Consider the following 20,993-nt stretch of genomic DNA (forward strand, 5'->3'; position numbering starts at 1 on the left):
TAAAATGAAATTGATTCTGACATCTTTCTTCCCAGCCCAGCATTCTCCTCTCCCAATTCATTCCTCTTTTCTCCTTCTTCTCCTAGGCTTAACAAAACTGCAACTACCTTTGATTCATACTTCTGTTTAACAGCTATATCTAGCTGAAAACTATTTCTTCTGAAGGTTTGATTACATCATACTTCACACAACCATCAAAATCTGTTTTCTTTCTGAAGTCCTTTTTTCTCCCTATATCTCTTAATCTTTCCGATCACCTACTACCTCTTCAATTTACACTTTGTCATTTATGAACAAGCCTTATTTAAGCAGTATCTTTTTCCTTCTCACTTCTTTTAATGTGTTCCATTTCAGTTCCGGTTCATCAGTCTTTTGACATTTCTTAATTCCATATTTGCAGGATTGCAAATCTGACTCTTCTTTTGCATATGTTTCCTTTTTTGCTTTAATCAAAAATCTGAAAACCGATTGGACTTGCTTTGAAGGAAATTTCTTTTGTCTTTTCAAACCAATTTTCTTTTCAGCAATTAGTTCAACTTATTTAAGAGAGTAGTTCATATTCTTGAACTTCTAGTGTTGAAAAATACATTCTTCTTTTTCCACCTGTTGAGTTTGGGTTGGACATGAGACATTCGGAGGACATCACAAAACCAGAAAACAACATACTGCATAAAAAGGGATAATGTTTACATCTCTTTTTCCACTGATTATTTATCTTAATATCCTAATTAATAGACTATGCCATGGGAGCTTTCATTGCCATTCTGTGCATTTTGTTGAGAAAAAATCAACAAAGACAAGTACTGATGCTGATTTCAGACAAGAGTGTCTTTAATATTTTTCATTTAGCAATAATGATGAATACAGTATAAATGGAAGGCATGGTGGCTCTGTCATAGCTATTGAGAAATACTTTACACCTTCCTTAGCAAAATGGTTAAACAACTGCTCAAGGCATGCTTTACTAGCTGTACTACTTTCAAAACACTACCAGACATCTCAGTAGCTCCTTTCCTCAGAAGCAAAGTTACAGGCTTGAGTCAGTCCATCTGCTGCTGCCCCTTCTGAGGGTTCCTTGCTGCCCCCTCTCCCAACTTTCATCTACCTCCTTGCAACTTTCAGCATTTACTGATGATGGCAGTGAGAAACACTGCAGTTTTCAATAAAATTATTAGTGTTAGTAGTAATGTCATAGTCTGGGATTCTCTTATTCCACTAATTAATTTGTCAACTAATTAATTTGCTAATTTAAGAAATGAGACTAGTAAGTAATAGGATATTTAAAAAAAAAAACAAACCACAAAACAAAACAAAAACAAAAACCCCCACAAAAAAACCCACAAACAAACCAAAAAAGCAAAACATGTTAGAAAGTACTTCTTTCAAAATATTGAATCAAGAAGCTATTACTTGCTCTCAAGAACCAAAAGTGTACTACCTGGTAACAGGACACTGATAGCATGTTATTGCTTTGTTAGCATTAAAGATTTGTTTAGTTTTTCCTTTTTGAAAATAAAAACGAAATTATGAAAGCAGCAGAAGGTATAGATTAGTAAAGTTGTGAGCTTTAGAAAGACCATGACTATTCTATAGAGTTCTGTCTTCGTAGAGAATAAAAATACATTATCCTGCCTGTTTCAAAACTCCTGAAATTGCCATTTTACCAACACACGTGAAGTATGAGCACCATCCAGTGGTAAAGTAAGTAAATTACAGATTATATGTTGATTTCCTTCTTTTTCCCCAAACCACAGAATCTAACTTGACATTAGGTGTTTATATTAAAATTACTGCATCTTTTTTAAACTAGCATAAGTACATTTCTGCTAATTTCTCAAGTATGTGGTAGAAGTAGAAAGCTTTTTTTTGAGTACAGTGCATCTCAGCTGAACCTATTTTAGTATTCCATGGTGGTTAATACAGTCAAGTATTTTCTGAATATTTAAACCACTTTTGCAAACACATAATTTTTTCTCTGCTACTGCTATCAAAGTCATAACTGATTTCTCCCTAGTGTGACAAGATCACTGTTCTCCTTATGCTAGCATGAGGATTCACAGCCTACCATGTATCTGCTGCTCTCAGAGAGTAGGGTTACAATTGTTCAACATTTGTTTTGTTCTCGGGTTTTTTCCCTTTTTCATTCTTACCTTTAATTTCCTATTCTTTTTTTTTTCCCCTGCATGATACTCTGTAAGGTATCAATAAAATTTTGATAGATCAGAAAATACTGAAAAGACTGTATCTGTCCAGTAGTTCACTGAATTTGAGAACCTCCACTGAAGAGTATGGAGGTAATGACATGATCTTCATTTGTGCCATACTGATGCTGACTGATTCTGTGAAATTTCTGTAGCAAAATGAGATCTCAGCATATTGGTTAGAGAACCACTAGGCCTGCTGCAATAAATTATATTGGAAATCTATTTTCACTTTTCGCATGGATGATTTTGTTCTTAGGCTGTTTCTGATGGTGTAAAACACAAATAGGATTTTCTTTAATTTTAAGCATGGCTGACTTTCACAATGATCTTTTCCTTAAAAAACCCATGCAAATTAATTTTAGTTATGACTGACACAACATACATTCTGGCTTTTAAGTAGACAAGTACACTAAACCTCTCCCTCCTGGCCTCTTCTTTCATTACTTTGCTCCCAAAGTTTAAGTATCAAAGTGTTGTGTATTTCCTCGACTTTAACAACTGCACATACAATTTCATACTTTTGCTTCAGCAGTTCTTTCATTAATATGGAAGGACTTGAATGTCTCACTTTATAGTAATTATTGTTTTAAAACCTTCACATATACCTTTTTTTTAAGCCCATCATGCTAAACAGGTTAAAGAACTTCTGCACTTGAGGGTGTTCAGTCATGGTTATGATCAAATTATGAATCGAACATCTGCCAGTAGACAGGACATACATTCTGGGCTTTCTGAAGCCTGAAACATTTCATGAAGCTGAGGTGAGATGTGCCTAACTGGAGTTAATAGGAAGCAACCAAATGAGAAGTAGTGGTTTAAATGAGTGGAATATTTTAATACTCATTAAAAGTGTTCAAGGAAACAGCAAAAGGGCAGAAACAAGACATATATTCCCCAGCAGAATAATCTTCAGCAGTCTGCTAAAGTAGCATTAATCCCCCTTGTGATGCTTTAAACAGAAGTAGCTATTGCATTTTAATAGGAAGATCTTGCTACATTCATTTTAACAGATCTTCTGTAACAGCAGACATTTGGCCGTGACTTCACATCTAAAACCAGAGTCTATAAAAGTAAAAGCATGTGTCACTACAGGTAACTAGCCTGTAAGAACAGACTTCTGCACCCTGTGGACTGGGCACAGAAGGATGCATAACTACTCTGAACAGTCACTTTAGAAGCCTGATGTTTTACGATGTTAGAAATTTGCCGCTGCTCTGCCACAGCAATATTTTGTACATGCTTGCCCTGTGTCTCTAATGGTGATCTGTTACAAACATACTAAAACTGCTAACTGATCAGTTACAAAAGAATAACCAGCTTTAATTATGCCAGTTCTCCCCCTTATGTACCAGCAAGTGCATTTTAGAGGACTACTTTAAATGCTATTTTATGTTCACAACTTGTATCAAACATAAAATATGCCTGATAATTAAATATACCTTTTAGTCAACTAAAGCTAGCTCAAATTTCAGATTAATGGAAATATTTCAAAAGCTCTCATGTTAGAAGTGGAAAATTATCTGGGATTATTCTCCTGTGACAAAGGAGATAAGAAATTTTATCAAGTTGCTGAAGTGCTTTGGTTTAGGATTTTGCTCCTTTTCATTTGTTTGACATAGCTTTTCCACACTGACATATTCAAAACTGTACTCTTAAAGCACATAGCTTCAGAGACTTGCATTTATCTCAGATGAATTAATCTTGTTCTTTGATACTGGGACAATGTAACTAGGATCTGCCCTTTGCTTATTAGAGGTAGCTATGTCAGAATTTATGCCTGACTTTAAAGCTCTCTAAGGTGAGGAATAGATCATGTACTAGTTTCCAGAGTATCCTGTCAGTTTACAGTGTTATGTCAACTACTGTATTAACAGTATATGTCCCTAAGAATAAAACACTGCCCAGAAGTTTATTAAGATGACTGATTTAGCTTTTTATGTTTTCAATTTCTTTTAACATCTCTATTTGGCTGGTAAATGTCATTCTTTCAGATAGTTCAGATGAGGAAAGAGCAGCCTGTGTTATGTATGGTAAGTATACTAGGAAATCACAGTGAAATACCTTATCAATCTCTTTATTCATGGGTTAAAATGTAATGCCATACAGTTCTTAACAATTACTTACTGAAAAAAAAGTATCTGCATAAAACAGAAGCAAAACTGAAGGAGACTAAAAAAGCCATCTTGCTTCGACTTTTGAAACAATTACATACAGAATAATATACATATTTACATTACAAGTATATTATATAAATATAATATATATGTAATCCTGTAACCACAATAAATATCAAGGTCTTTTTTAGGCACACAGCATAGAAAAAAATGCAGAATCTGCACAATCTTTAAGATTCTTGGAGTGACTCACTCTAACATTGTTTTCACACTGAAAAAGAAATATTTTACACAAAATATACAGCCACAGTTTATGCAGTCCCCAGTGAACAGGGAATCTTTGATCACCTTCCTGTAAGTCTACTCCTTGATTTTCTAATACTATTGCTCTATACAGCTATTACATAAGAAAATAGTTTGCAGGTTTGTTTTTTACTCAGCTAAAAGCCTAAGTAATTATCAGTGCTAACAAAATAAGTACAGTATATCTACATAAGGTATATACAGGTGTTTATATAAACACAAGTTTGGTGAACTACTACTGAGTCCACCTTTAATACTAGGGAGTTAACCTGAAATTTAGTTGAAAAAAGGGATTTTCAATTATTTAACCTCAGAAATATTTCATCATTTGAGTGAGACCTGGGCTTCAGAGACAGAAAGCTTTAAATTTAGAGATTAATTTAAAAAATCAAATTCTTGGCTATGGTGGCAGAGTAGGCTGCCATTGAATTTCAGTGTGTTTCCTTCAGTGCAAATAAAAGCCCAGAGACTCCAAAGGGAGTTTTCTCAATCTGTATGTACAGTCATGACATTTACAAGACTGTCACTATGGAGCACCTGAGATCACACTCTAGTAAGTGAATCTGACCACTTCTCATAGGAGAGCCATGATCAGTGAGAGAAGAAACAAAAAGCAATTTTTTTTCTGTAGTTACAAATCAGACTCCGGCATGTCAGGCATATCTGCCATCAGGTACCCAATCCCATAACGTCCATTTGGAGCAGTGTCCAGAGTTGGTGAGCCAGTCTGTTTTCTATATATGTTTTTGCCAAAATTTGGAGACGGCACTTCACTTGGACTCTTCCCATGAATCAGACTTGTACTATCTCCCTCCAGATTAACAGGTTCCTTTATTATTCGACCTCTTTTGTAGGATACAGATGCCAAACTACCAGAACTGTCATCGATAAGGTTGCAACGGCGCACCATGAAGACTATTGGGACTGGCAGTAGGGCCAATACCATCAAAGATATACAGACAATCATTCCCCATGTTGGATAGCTGTGGAACTCTTCTGTAGCCTGAGAAACACAACAGAAAAACTATTAATACATCTTTACCAAAAAGGAACAAACAGGCAGTCCTCACCAAGGCCTGCAGTTTTCAAACACATACTCACTTTTTTGTCACCCTGCACCCACAATGTGGGCACCACTACACATCTCAAATTTGAACACTCATGGAGATGTAGGATTTCTATCTGTCTGCTGGTAAGACTAACTGTTGCACAGATGTTCAGAGCACTCTAGAGGCACCCAAATCAAGATTTTCACATTAGGCTGCAACATTTCTCTGTAGTTGTTCACTGACCCTTTAAAGGATGCTCAGAACAGATAAGTGTGCAGTGGTATCTCTTAACTACACCTGGGAAGTAAGTCCTTGTTCTGTAGGCTAATAACCGGTCTAGACAGGGATCGTCTCAATTATTCCACTTTGTATGAAGTTCATGTAAACTATAATGCATTTACTGGGACACTGACAATTCCTAACACCTCTACTGCATCCATGCATCACTGGCCAACAGGTTTCCTTTGCCTAATGTTGTATATGGAAAGGAATGGTACATTTGGTATTCTAAGGTATTTCTCTTCCTAATTTTTCAGGGTAAGAAGCAAACGCAACAGGAGCATTGTTCTGAGAATCACGAGAAAGTAGTAGCTGTCTGGCATCTACCTAGAGTAAAGCCAATCTCTATATATTTTGCATGACAAGCAAAAACAGCTGAGGGTTTATGAGCCTATAACTAGCACAGACCTTAGGAGTTACCCTAAGTGAATCTCTTCTTGGAGCCAATGCACAGAACTGATTGCAGCTCACCCTGGTAAGTTTTTTTCAAATCCAATATTCTTAACAGAAAAAGGTTTTAATGCAGCATACTATGATATGTGTTTCCAAAGGGAAAATTTACAATATGGCTAAATCTCTTAATGCCACGTAAAGAAACTGGCAAGATATCTGAAATGATTTCTTCAGTGTTATCACCCAACTCTTTTCTGCAGTAAAATAAGACTTCATGAATGTGAACAACATCTCCCAAACTTGAGAATTTCTTAATAATACATCAACAAAATAAAAGTCACCAAAAGCATGAAGGTTCGTGTCAATCAGTTATATTTTAAAGCAGAACTACTCTAAAATTAAAAAACGGTTGGTTTTACATCAAAGTTACTTGAGGCAAAAAAGCACATAATTATTAATACCTATTTTGAATTTCTAAATTCAATTTTTTTGTCTGTTCATGGATTTCTGAAATACTTCACATACTATCATTACAATGATGACAGTATAATGTATATATATACACCACATATATACACATACATACTATATACATACCGTATCTTCAATCCAAGCATTGTAGCCAGGAGGACTTAATACCATTTGGACAATGCTAGCTACCAGCAAACATAACAATACAAATGGTGAAACATACTTCCACATGTAGTAATAATACTGGCTTGGAGAAAATCCAAGCATATCCTTCAGGTCCTCCATAAATCTGTGAAGGGATTAAAAGGTTATTGTTAGTGCAGTCACTGAGATTTTGAGCACTGTAAATAATTGATACACATCACCTAACTTGAGAAATACACTGAAAAAAATGCATATATAGAAATGGCTGCAGCTTAAATTACTTGATGGGCTGAAAAACAGAGCTTGTATTACTAGTTCTGAAGAACAGATGAACAAAAGGAATTGCTGCACAGTGCAGTGACTTAGTAAGCTGCTTACTGGACGGTGAAGATTCTCTTTTGTATCTTCTTGTATTGTCTACTGAGCTGTTTACTGAGGCATATGTCATTTCTTTTGAGGACATATACAACCAGCACCTCTTACAGATTCTGCAGAATTAATTTTGAACTCACACGTGCTGCAGTGTAAAAAACCAACTTTATGCATAAGCTATGGTTTGCATCATATAAGCTGCTTAAAAAAACTTTCACGAGTTATAAACTGCCTCCTTGTTCCTCAAAATTGTAAGTTATAAACTCCTATTTTTGTACTTGTGACAGTATTCCAGAGCCAGCAGAAACAGAGAATACTTTTAGAAATAACATTTTAGGAGTGTTCACAAGCAATGATTGTTTTAGCTCCATTGTCGTCCTAGTCCCTTTTGAAATATCCATCTAGAAAAGGCTCTTATAGCAATAAATATGTTTCAAAGCAGTTACACATATGAAGTTTCTGTCATATAGACTCTCTAAACATTTTTTTTAACTGCACAGATTGGGCCATACTATTGTTTGTTTACACCAAAATTAAACACATCATTAAAAAGAAGCTGAATTTACAAATGGATTGTGCCCTTTACAGATAGCCCTCTTTCTGACATCTCCAGTTCTTCATCCAGCTGAACATAAATCTATTATCTTTAAAGTCTTTCACTGACTCCATTCTACTTATGCTCTTCTAAAAGCTATCATGCTTCTCTAGCACTGATTCCAGATTTTCCTTCTTGGCTACAGGGATTCGCATGTTGTCTCTTTTCTATCCTTTGGTTGTAATCCCTTTGGATGCTATGTTTTGGTTTTTTACTATCTCATCAAAGACAGTGTGTCTATAAAGACATATGTATGGAACTTCATCTATGAAGAACCCTTGGTACTATCAGCCAACGACAACCTGAGGTTGTTGATTCTGACAGTTTTTGCAAAGAAGACTGCCAGGTTTCTTAAGCATATTCTGGAGAAAGGTACATCAGAAGAAATATTAGCAATATCCCAGAGGGAATACTTGGTTGCCATTATGAATGAGAAATCTGACTGTTATCTTTAGACTGTATCCTGTCAGAACCCCTCTGAAAACACAGATCACCTGCACTCTGAGTCAGAAGCAAAGGATTACCATATTCTAGCTATGCCTAAACATCAAATTCCTCACAGGTAAGCTGTTGGCTTTTGGCATGTCTATCTCCATCCACAGTGGAACACCCCCTGACTTGGACGTTATCAACCTGATAACCAGGTCACTTGTTTCATCTTTTGTTTGCATATGTGAAATCATATACATGGTGGTTTTATGTCTGTGTGATCTATTACAGGATTATACATGTGGCCCAAGTGGAAATTCTGCTGTCTGAGTAAGTAGATCAGGTACTACTTGTGTAAACCAGAAATAATGTCTGGGAACCATACAATTAAATTTTCTTATTACAGCTTGTTTCACTATGGTAAGGGACTGGCTGATTATTCCAATCAAACAAGTGAAAAGTCAAACGAAAAAGCACGCATTCTATGTCACACTTTTTGCCTGTGCAAAGAAATCACAGATTTTTTCATTACTTTGACATGTTAGTATAGCATACTCTGTTTGACCTGTGGATGGCAAAAGTTATTTTTGACACAATCCTTCTATACCTAAGTGGGGCACACACTGATCTTGCTTAGTGAACACATTCTGCTGATTTTGGTCACAAAATGAAAGAAAAAAAAAGAGGGGCTTGATAGTCTTTTCTCTTCAGTCATCACTGCCAGGTCAGCTGTTCTGCTTGTGAGGAAGTTTTGACCCTGTTCTTTGCTGTTGTTTCCTCTATTTTCTCCCTCACAACTAATGCAAAGAACAACTAATTGCTACAATACCCTAAACTAAATCTAGGTCATAAACTGAAACTTTCTTCTTGTTACTTCCATTAAGTTTGCTTTGTTCCTTTCTCAGGCTGTCTGGAATACTGCAGACCTGTTCAGAATACTCATTCTCATCTGCTGCTTAGACCATAGCTATCACTTCTTGATATCTTTGTCTTGATGACTTCTTTTGATACAAATTCCTTATACTTTCATATCCAGCCTCCTTTCTAACTCTCTAATTTTGCCTCTTTAACTTTATTCTCCTCTCTCTGGACCTCTTACAATCACTCTTTGGGTTTTAGTACACTGTCCTGATGTAATTTATATTGCTCCAAACCTGTTCTTAATAACAAACTAGATTCTTGATCAGTTTCTACTAACTTGTATTTCTGTGTATATCACAAATACTTCACATAATATAATTAAAATAGTAATGATTATTGTAATGAATACTGTTGATATGGACAGGGAGATACATTTCCTCTACTTACTTGTCTATTCCATAAATTCGGATGACTGCAATATTCTCCAAAATGACCACAATTAGCAGTGGCAGAGTAGCTGAGTAGTCATCAAACATTGTCACAAAATAATTTCCGGAGCGCTGCACAAAGATTAGGCCAATAAAAAATGCTACCAAGCAGCATATGACTGGAATAAAGAGAAAGGCATTATTTCATATAATTGAAGTTGATAACATTTCACTTTTAACAATATTAGGAATCCTACCTCTTCCTTATATAATGGAAAAGTTCTGCAATTAGAATTACTCTAATTGCCATATTACAGCAGTCCTGATTAAGCAGCAGACATTAATCAAGTGACTGTTTCTCACTAAATGTAATGTGAATGCAAGGGTAAAACGAACTGGTAAGCAAAAAGTCTTACATCATGTTACTTGGTCACTACTTCACTTTTTGGAAATCAGAAGTGAAAAGAACTTAGAAGCAAAACCATGGAAAAAAGATAGTGAAAAAGTTTCAGACTATGATTCTAAAAAATATCGAGGCTGAATAGACTTCCCCTACAACAACATTCATGGCATGAAGTTCAATTAGGATCTGTCTAAAAGTATTTGTGCATTAAGCAACAACATTTCTGTCCCTTCTTTTCTTTAGGAATAACATGAAATGTATTTCTTTAATGCCCAATCCTGCATAATGGATCTCAATATAATTTTTTCGTAATAAATTTGTTAATAGTACTATTACAAATAATATTATTACAAAATGCTTAAGTAGACATAAAATAAGTCGAATTTCAATAAATTGTGAAATCCATTATAGGCTGAGAATCAGTCAGGCTGATTATTCCAGTTAAAGGACCCTTTTTTCTCCCCACTGGAAACTTAGGCTAAGGATGATCCCCATCCCTGAGTGGGCTGTGGGATATGCAAAATATTTCAACCATTGTGTACATGAGCACCTGACTGATCCAGTGCTGGGATAACTGGGCTAGTAGCCTGGAATTAGAGCGTAGGAAGGTCTCAAACACCTGGGATCACTTCCTATGGAAGGGGGCATTGACAAAGCGACTGGAAAAGGGACACAAGTTCTCAGCCTCCAGATATGATCCTGTCAGGCATGAAGGAAAGACATTCCCTCATACAAGATGTTATATCTCACCCAGGCAAGTGGACTACCATGGAAAGATGCATTCAGTACCTGGGAGAATTAGCTGTGCTAGAGACCACTGTGGTATGCCACAATGGATATCACTAATGCATTTTTCTCAATCCCTCTGGAGGCAGAGAGAAGTCCTTCTAATTCCAGGCTACTAGCCCCATTTGCTTGCATTTGAAAGGATGTCTGTTTCTCTAGAGAGTAACTATACTGATTTTAGCATAATAAAAATTTCATTATAAATAAAGATTTCATTTGGCTTATTTAGGAATAATTTGCAGTAATTTGCAATGTATTTTCATTCTTTTCTTTTGTTTCTCTTATGTGTGGTACAGACTGGAATGCAAAGCATTCTGGAAGAGCCCAAAAGGACTGACCATAAAGAAACTTGTAACAGAAATTAGTACCCCATTAAAATTTAAGTTCTAGGGTGTTTCTGCTCCTGTAACACTCAGGAAAATGTGTTACTAACATGTATTAATGTGCCTATGTATGGAAGTACAGCCTGGAACACAGTGATTTACTGCTCTATAAAATGCTCTGTAAACTTTCATGTCAAAAAAAAAGACTTCATACTCTCCAAAAAAATTAGCTTATTCCTCTATGGAGAAAAGAAGGTTTGTGTAACTCACCAGTAAGAATTTCTTTCCTGACTTTGAAGGTATCAACAATGGGTGTGATAATGCCTTCAATGGTTCCAAACATACTTCCAAGTCCCAAATTTACTAACATGAGGAAGAACATGACTGACCAGAAGGGAGAAGCAGGGAAGTGAGTCATTGCTTCTGTAAAGGCAATAAAAGCTAAACCAGTTCCTTGAACTGCCTGTCAGCGAGAAAAAAACAAAACAAAACAAAACAAAACAAACTATGTTATTGTTCCTGAGCTTTTTTTTTGTTTTGGTAGTGTGACAGTCTGACTTTGTAATCATAAAGCGTCATTGATTACCTCTTGAAGGCAGAGTGGGAAGTTGCTATCTAATACGCAATTCTTCCATTTAATTAATATACTATTTAATGAAACACTGGATTTGGCTGAGAATTTGTAAGTTGATTGACATGAACACAGTTCTTTCACAGAATTATAGAATACCAGGTTGGAAGATATCGCAAAGATCATTTGGTCCAATCTTTCTTGGCAAAAGCAGTCTAGAAAAGATGGCCCAGCACCCTGTCCAGCTGAACCATATACGTGTCCAATGCTATGGAACCCACCAGTTCCCTGAAGAAATTAGCCCAATGGCTGATTGCTCTCATTATGAAAAATTTTCCTCCTCTGGAGTCCAGACAGAACATATTTCTCTCTTTCACTGATGATTTTGCATGAGAGCTATTATAAAGGACAGCTACAAAATACGCTCTGTTTTCCTCAGGAAGTGTAAAAAGGACCTAATTTCTGTATCTTTGTTTCAAATTTAAATGGCAGAAATAGTACAGAAACTTATAAAGTCTAAGTCACAGATTTTACATTTTATCTTCAGATCCCGGTGCAACTATATAAAGATGAGCATTTAAATATGCAAGTCCCTATCTAAGGCTGGAAAACTACGATTTCTTTTACAGATCTGGCTTACTGTAATATTTCAGAACAGGATGCTATTTATTAAACAATTAACTAATAATTCAAGAATCATTCCTTGCTTTCAGTATAGTAGTATTTATATCTTGTATCTTAACATTATAAGACATTGCAGTCTGAGGCATTGAATAGGTAACAACTCTGTTTAGTCTTTGGAAAAATCCTCATGCTCAATTTTTCTAAAAAACAACTTTAAAAAACTTCTCACCTTGTGAGGAGGACAATATAATGATCAAAAAAAAGTGAAGACTACATTAAGACATCAGATCCAAAAGTCCTCAAGTGAGCTGGAATGCAACCCTGGTTTTCATCCAGGTATTTATAGGTGCACGACTCACAGGTACATTGTACTGATACTCTCTGTAGGTACACTTCAGAGTTCATTTCAAGCCTAAAAATATTCGTCTGTTCATAATCTCTGTATTCAAGACTTAACACTCTCACCTTGTTAAGCTCATCTTCAATTTGACAAGATTTCAGACCAAGAGAATCAAACTCTTCTTCTTTAACTTTCTGTATAATGTCATAAACTAAATTGTAATCTTCTGCTGTAATGCTTGAGAAATTGATATGATGTGGGATCATATCCTGGCTGAGATTGCCCATTTTCAAAAGTTTTAAAATCTTCTCTGAATTCCTGTAAAACATAATAAAACAGAGAGATCAAAATCAGTGTTCTGTGTTAATTCATAAATGAAATAAACCATAAAAATAATATAAAAAAGAAATGGATATTCATACTGGATAACACATTTTTCATTTATGATATTGGCTTTGAAGCCCAGAACTGCAAACACCACCAAAGTTGCCAGCACAGAAGTGAAAAAATTGATGAAGGACACCAGTACAGCATCAAAATGGCAGTTGTTGTCTCTCTTGTTGTAGCTTGAAAAGGCAATGACTCCACCAAATCCAAGCCCTAAGGCAAAGAACACCTGAGTAGCAGCTTCTCTCCAGACCTTGGGCTCCAGCATTATTTCAAGCTGTTTGAAATTAGATATAATATATGTCAGCTATAATATACATTTCTATTATATGAAAGAAAAACAACAGAAAAAAGATCAGGAAGACAACCTACATCATAAAACGTTCATACTCCACTACAAATGTATTTTCATTATGATAAAATTAAAGCTGAATGAGACATCTAAATTTGAGCAAACTTATGGACCGGAATTTCTATTGATTTTATATTATCTAAATGTCAGAGAAACACGCTATACATTATGTTCCCAACAAGGACACACTACTGGAGCTATGTGACTGAAATAGTAGCAAGTTACACTGAGAAATGAGAGAGAACTTTTTTTTATAGTTTTTACTGTCTTTGACTTACAGTATATATACTGACATTTGTTAGAATTAAGATGTATTTTGGGATGATCAACCCTCTTATAAATTGAATGAGTATGATGAAAGTTGCTTTGTTGTTACTTTTCAAACAAACAAACAAAAAGTGAACATAAGATACACACACTTATATGGAATTCTATCACATGCAAATATGTAAAGCAAAATGAAATATATGAAATGAACACTGGCCACCACAAGCTGTATAGTCCACAAATCAGATCTCCCTTAAGTCAGATGCCTTGAACTTAACCCAGTGTTAAGTGGGTCATGTATTTGAGGGTAAAAAAGCTTTTTATCAAAAGAATTGAACTGCACTGCTCATTCAAAAAAATATCTTTGTTACTAAGTTATAAAGTCATCATCTGTCTACCTCAAATTCTTCTAGATGCTGAATCATAACAAAAGAAATAAAGAATTAGATGTCAAACTTAAACATTTGATCTTCTCAAGTTGATTCAGGGCCTCTATTAATTCATATGATTTTTATTTTTTTAAAACCCTAGGTTTACTGATAATAGTAAAACTAAAAAGCACCAACACAGATGACAGCATCATCACACTGATTGTCCTACTCTGAGGAAAAATAAATCTGCTATTGTTGTAACATTTTGAAAAAAATCTCAGTTTCCCATGAAGACACAATATTTATTACAGATAGGAAGCAGCCTCTTTATTAATTTACAAAGATAAAATACAATATGTTTGGGGAAAGAAAAGGTGTTTATGGCTATAAACTTGTTCCTGACTTAAATTTTTATTATAATTACAATGCACAAGTAGTTCAACCTGCCTGTATCACAGTCATGCCAGAGCTTTTCCACCAGAGGGAGCTCGAAGAATATGCTGAATTCTACCAAATCTCCAAATGTTTGAAATAACAAAACACTTCTCACTTTCCTCAATGTATCACTTGGTACCATAAAAAGTACTGCGCTCTCAGATACTCATCACCCAGACTTTCAAAATAAGCTTGTAACTGATTTCCTATTAGATACTGCTTGTGAAACTTTGGGGGCTCTGCATTTCAGCTTCACTCCTACAGTTTACTGCAGTAGTTGATTTAAGTGGGCTTTTCATATATCTTTCTTTAGAATTTCTGCTTTGTTCGACAACCATGCCAAACAGAAATTCTCCCCTTCTACATTAGCCCTGGGCTCTCACATATGGGCACCAATGTGTGCCAGTCCTCTGCCATGCTGGTACAAGTCTTGTGAGAATGCACTGCCATTGTCTGGTCAAAATATGGTCATTTGCTCAGCTAATTGAGGCTGAAAAAGATGTTTCCTTCCTCTTCCCCTCTACCTTCTATCTACCTGAATAATTTTCAAGCCACATTGGTTTAGTACAATTTTGTACAGTCTGTGTGCCCAAATAAACTGTTAGCACAATGAAGTAAATGGAACAACAGATGGGGCAAGTCTGAATTTCTTTAGGTAGTCTCATATGAACCTATAGTCTACATAAGTGTCCAAGTACAGAAAATTATAAATAAAATACTTTTGAACGTTTACATTCACATATAGTACATGTGACATGGAGGGTCTCCTGACTAAAATTTAAACCACAATTTAAATTTTGGGATACAGAACTGGAAATCAGCAGAATAAATTTAAAAGAATTTTTCTTTTGAGATTATTTATCTGAACACTTGAAACAACTGTATAACTTAACTATAAAGTAAGCACCAGCTGCAACTTATTTTAAGTCTAATTCAGATGAAATAGGGAGTAGTGAAGAGGTGTTGGTATTCACAGGAAGTTTTCTGTATTTATATTCCTTCAGCATCTAGTGGTACTTCTTCAGTCAAAGAAAGGATTAATACTGTGGATGAGAAATCAAACTCTATCTTCAAGACATCTGTATTACACCTCTGCTCTGGACTTCCTCTCATTAGTAAGCATTACATTTCTCTGTTCCTCAGGTTTCCCAAACTTGCCTGAGCAGCCTGTAAGTTCCTGCAGAACTACGACTCTCTAAAGTGGTGACAGCAAGTGAAGTGGAGCACGACTGCATCAAGGTGATAGCTAACAAGGTCATTTTTATAGAATGACAGTTCTCTAGACTCAAAACACCTGGAATCAAAACAATTGACAAGGTCCTGTCATCTGGCATTAGCCACTGTGTGCATTGATTTTGATCATATTCTTCAGATTTCATTTTTGAAACGTCAATCCTGATCTTCTCAACTGTATTATGAAATGGACGTGTTGGAAAGCACATTTCACAATGCAATATGAAGCCCAGCATTGTACATTCCTGAGTATGGGTCTGACTACTCAAACATGCTGTTCCTGTAGTCTAGATACAGTTGCAAGCATTTGAGATGGGTGTGGGTAGAACTCAGCTCTTCAAGCTTATCAACTCTGTAGTTAGAAAATTTAAAGCTCTGTAAGGCATGCTCCTGGTAAAAATACTGGCAGTACAAAATGTATGCTTAGAACTGCTGCTATCTTGGCATGTCAACCACAAAAAACAGGATACGGAAAACTGAGTGGTGAGTACTTACACTGCTATTAAATACAGGTCTCCTGTACTCGGGGCTACTGTGCAAACAGCATTATTTATTTACAAAAAGGAAAAAAAAATTGTTCTTTTCCAAAAGGGACAAGATAACTATGTAATGTCATGTGACAGCTCAAAGTAAGGCACCATGACATCCCAGGACTAGGCATTTCAATACGAGAGAATGGCAAGATTGAAGATTCACTTCTTTTCCATATTTGGGGCTCTCTAAACATCCTGAATCTTGTAAATAACACTTTTAGTTGCTTTGTAGAGGCATCTAACTTCAGGAACCCTCACCTTAGGGAGGTAACTTTACACAGATGTTTGGAATACTTAAGGGCCTTTGGAATTTAGGGCTTGATATTGTGCCACCAAGGTAAACAACAATTTTGTAATTTAACCCAACAGAAACACAGCCAAATGTTCTATGAAGACAATAAGCTTCAATGAGAGCATTCATAAATGGTCAAACTGCCACTGAAACTTTAATACTCTGCAAGCAGAAATTAAGCACATACCTTAGGTGTGAACATGTGACGAATTCCATCCACTGACCCATTAAGGAGCAGTCCTCTGATCAGAAAGCATAAAAGTACCACATAAGGAAAAAGGGAACTAAAATACATGATCTGAAAAACAGTAAGAAGAAATTTAACATGACATTTAACGTGGACTTTATTTTCAATAGCTTCATTCACTATTCAGTATGCTTTGGATACATGACTGAATTGATAATCATATGCTCCAAGAAATATGTAGAACACTTCCCATTCCCCTTGTCTCTGCAGAAGAAAGCAAAATCACATGACTGTAATAGAAATTCTGTACTTTACTAAAATAATACAGTTGCCAGTGTTCACTAACTGATAACAAACCACCGGGCTTCAGGGAAATTCAGTATGAATTCAATGAGATGACAAGACAGAAGTACACTGTTGCAGAAATGCTTCACTTTACAAACGAACTTCAACTCAAGTACTGAGGATGGTAAAGATATGCAGTGTGAACAGAAACTCATTGTGTCTTCAGAAAGAAAGAAAACAAAGAGTCAATAGAAAGTAAATAACCAGCAAATTCAATCACTAATTAATGCTTACTGCCAAAACAACAAAAAAATAGCAATCAAATCTGATCTTTCATTACCCATTACTGAAAAGAAAACTTATTCTGTTTAGTTTAGTAAAATGATTCTCTGGTTAAACTTGCTACTTATTTATTTAACTGGAATGCTCCAAGGAGGTCACAGTAATTTCCACATCAGTGCCAAACTTTCTCCTAGTAAAGGATTTTCCTGTTGGAACAAATTATTTTTGCTCTGAAAAGCCCATTGAGATCCACAGATCTAGCAAATCATTCATTAGCCAATCCAGCTGGCTGTGTGCAAAGGAAAGAAGACAAGGTGAGAGTACTCAGATGCAAATGGATGGTAAGTCATTAGTCAAAAGAAACAATCCAGAATCCTGGAAAAGTAGCTATGTTAATGGTAGGAGCTTGCATACGCAGGTGTACTGCAATCATATTGTGAGTACACATGGAAACCTATTTCCTTAGACATTCAAAACACACAGACTTATGCTGCACAATAAAGCTAAGGTACAGTTACTTGCAACAACTATGCTGATGAGAAGTAAAATTTTTCTTTAGACCTCAATTCCCACTACATTACTACAGTTCCCACTAATATTGCTGTAATTCTAATGCTTAACTACTAAAATTCTTCTGCTTGAGGTTATACAAATACTGGGGTGAGTCCTCACCTGCTCCTACAGATTTCATGAGATTAAACAGAGGGTTTAGTGAACAGAAATATCCTGAAATGCTTCAACATAAAACAATGCCATGTAGGTAAACAGTATACTCACTTTGCCTGAAGACTGAATGCCTTTGATCATGGCTAAGCATACCATGACCCAGGCAGCCAGCAAGCAGATAGTCATCTTCCAATTTAAACCCCCACTCTCTGAAAGAGAGCTGGAAATATTCAGTGCTTCTCTGTACCAGTAATAAGTGGTTGCAGAACTTTTTTCACACTCTGGCTCCACAACTGTCAAAGAGATGTTAGCAAGTAAAGAATGGGTTTGGGAGAGATATTTCATAACCATGTTCTACCAATTCTCAATATTTGTAACTATGGCATCATCATTTACTGAGAAACTAAACTCACAAAAAAGTCTTAAGTCATTCTCTAAAGGAAAAAATGACTGTCATGGGTCCTGGGTATATATTTTAAAACACTCCTTTGGGCTGATGTATTCCTCCGCATTATGGTTAATCCTAGTCCAAGGCAGAATTTATTTCTCACTTCACTACTAAATAGTAGGCAGGCTTAGATGAAGACATACATTCCACTTATCACACATATGATTACATCATCTATCCATGACTGACATACTATGAAAACTATCTCCCTGAAATGAACACAAATTTGACGACATGGGAAACAAAACCTCAATTGTATCCAGTTAATTACTATTATAAACAATAAAATAATAATGATACCAAAGTGATAAGGAAATAAATGGCTCCTACACAGTTATGTTAAATGAGAGTTGCTATGTGTATTCCAGAAGTGATTTTTTTAATTATACTGTAATTCTGTTATAGTCATGTTGTCATGTTTCCAAACAGTTTAAGAAAGTGTGTATCTAGAGATATAACACATAAAAACATTTCCTCCAAAAAAATGTGGGGTTTTTTGTAAATTATTTATAACTAACAATTAAGCATATACCTAAGGTATGTCCTGAGTTAAGATAATTAACTGAAAAAAGGTAAAAATATACAAATTTTAAGCAACCTAAACCAGATGTCAGATCGTCACTGAAATAACCTATCAAAAATGATGTTATCAAATACAATAACTTTCTTTTTCTAAGATTAGTTCAGATGGCCTCTGTTGAAGTTAGCTGACACACTGTATCTTAATATTTAGGCAGGATAAAGAGTACATAAACAATCACTGTGGTTCAATTCATGGACAACAGCTTGTGAAATACAGTCAATTTGACAATGTGTCAATATTCGCAAATACTATTTCAAATAACTGAAGCAAGCAATTCTGGAAAACACACTACAGAAAGGTACAACTATTCAAATGTCCCTAATTATGTTCTGTATTCAAATGGTAAATAAACCCACAAAAGATAATTAAAGAAAATTTTGGATCTGAAATAAAAAAAAACAAAAATAAATAATTAATATTTCAATTGCAACAATAAAGCAAAATGTGTAACTGTTACAGGATAACCAAACTCAAGGAATAAGGAACTTTTAATGCTGTTATATATGTCCATGAGAGATCATCCCATTACAACAACAACCCAATGATCAATTATCTTATCTACATTAATTTACAAAGTAAACAATGCTTTTATCACTTGCATTTCATTGATGTTTACAGTTTTCCATTTTCTCCTTTGTTAGTAACACAACAACTTTTTGCTGGGAAGTATCCTATTAATTGAAATGTAAAAATATCCCTCCACCTTTGTTTTTCACCAAGTAAGCATAAAAAGTAGTATCAATACCAGCAAAAAAGAAACCAGATTATTTTTCTTCTCCAACACACTAAATAGTATTCTCCTAATTTCAACAATTTAAATGCTGTTGACAGTGATGTTTCTTTACAAATACAGTGTATTTCTCCTAGATTGTTTCTTTGTTGTATTTTTTCAAATACTGTAATGTAATGTCTTATTAAGACGAAAAACCAGCTTTGCATACAACACTTTCACCCACAAACACCTTTTTTAATTGTATTTTTTCTCCTTTATATTTCAAAATCTCAAATTTTATACAGTTTATATAATTTTTAGGAATCTTATATTAATATAGACTTACAGGTATGAGATGAATTTTTAACTAAAGGACACTGGTCCCACGGTAGTGGATGCTGAAAAGACTGGGAAAAGTAAAACAGACTCCATCCAATAATGACATTGTAGTACAGAGCCACAAAGAAACATACCTATTAAAAAAAAAAAGATCAAAAAGTCACATTTCTAAAGCAAAATTAAAAAATCCCTGCTGAACTTCTGCACATTAGCCACTGAACCTAATTTTAATTAAGTCGGAATAAAAAGGGAATAGCTTGTCCCATTTAAGTGTCTGACATTTTCTAAATTTTCATTTTTCTCTGTCTTTACCACATTACACCTATACTTTCATAGGCATTTTTTCTCCAAAAGACTACTCCATTCCATAGCTCCTAATTTCAAAAGAACCACAAAACACAAGTTGACTTGTTTAACAGACACACACACATATACATATATATATATATATCTACCTCAACATTTTTAATGGACCAATTCAAATTTTAAGATCATTGTAAACTGACCTTGACACTCAGCTACAAATTGATGGCCCTTCCCCGCAGCAAAACAAAGTCTAAATCATGCAGCCTAAAAGCAAACCACACAATGTTAAAAAACTTACTACACAGCTTGCAAATCCAATTCCTCCAAGTTTGGGGCTGATATAATTCCACACACCAATACTCCCTCGGCGGATCCTCTGCCCCACAGCAAGCTCCAAGAAAAAGAGTGGAATCCCTATTATCAGTAGTAAGACTAAGTATGGCACAAGATAGGCACCTATGAAGGGAACAAAGTATAAATCAGAGTAAATGAGAGTTATAACTTGACAGAACAAACGTGAAAACTCCTAATTGCTTCAAGGTTGAATTACTGTCATGCACTGCAGAGTTTTTGATCACATGCAAAGAGTAATTTTACTGGAACCTTGGTCATACATCTTTTAAGAT

The 20,993-nt window shown here is 35.2% G+C and overlaps 1 protein-coding gene across 1 annotated transcript in view; it reads right to left on the reverse strand.

Annotated features, from left to right (window-relative positions):
* Positions 1-4,262: 4,262 nt before the first annotated feature.
* SLC6A15 (solute carrier family 6 member 15) overlaps positions 4,263-20,993 on the reverse strand; it is a 36,285-nt gene continuing 19,554 nt past the window's right edge. The window contains exons 3-12 of the mRNA XM_050323904.1: positions 20,666-20,823; positions 20,069-20,195; positions 18,091-18,272; positions 16,747-16,857; positions 13,112-13,353; positions 12,815-13,007; positions 11,425-11,617; positions 9,662-9,821; positions 6,940-7,102; positions 4,263-5,624 (exon numbers count right to left, since the gene is read on the reverse strand). Coding sequence (XP_050179861.1) covers positions 5,253-5,624; positions 6,940-7,102; positions 9,662-9,821; positions 11,425-11,617; positions 12,815-13,007; positions 13,112-13,353; positions 16,747-16,857; positions 18,091-18,272; positions 20,069-20,195; positions 20,666-20,823 — 1,901 coding nt within the window. The 3' untranslated portion in view covers positions 4,263-5,252. The remainder of the gene's footprint in view (positions 5,625-6,939; positions 7,103-9,661; positions 9,822-11,424; positions 11,618-12,814; positions 13,008-13,111; positions 13,354-16,746; positions 16,858-18,090; positions 18,273-20,068; positions 20,196-20,665; positions 20,824-20,993) is intronic.

This window comes from Myiozetetes cayanensis, unplaced genomic scaffold, assembly GCF_022539395.1.
Source record: "Myiozetetes cayanensis isolate MyiCay16 unplaced genomic scaffold, myiCay2020 scf3, whole genome shotgun sequence".
Lineage (NCBI taxonomy): Eukaryota > Metazoa > Chordata > Aves > Passeriformes > Tyrannidae > Myiozetetes > Myiozetetes cayanensis.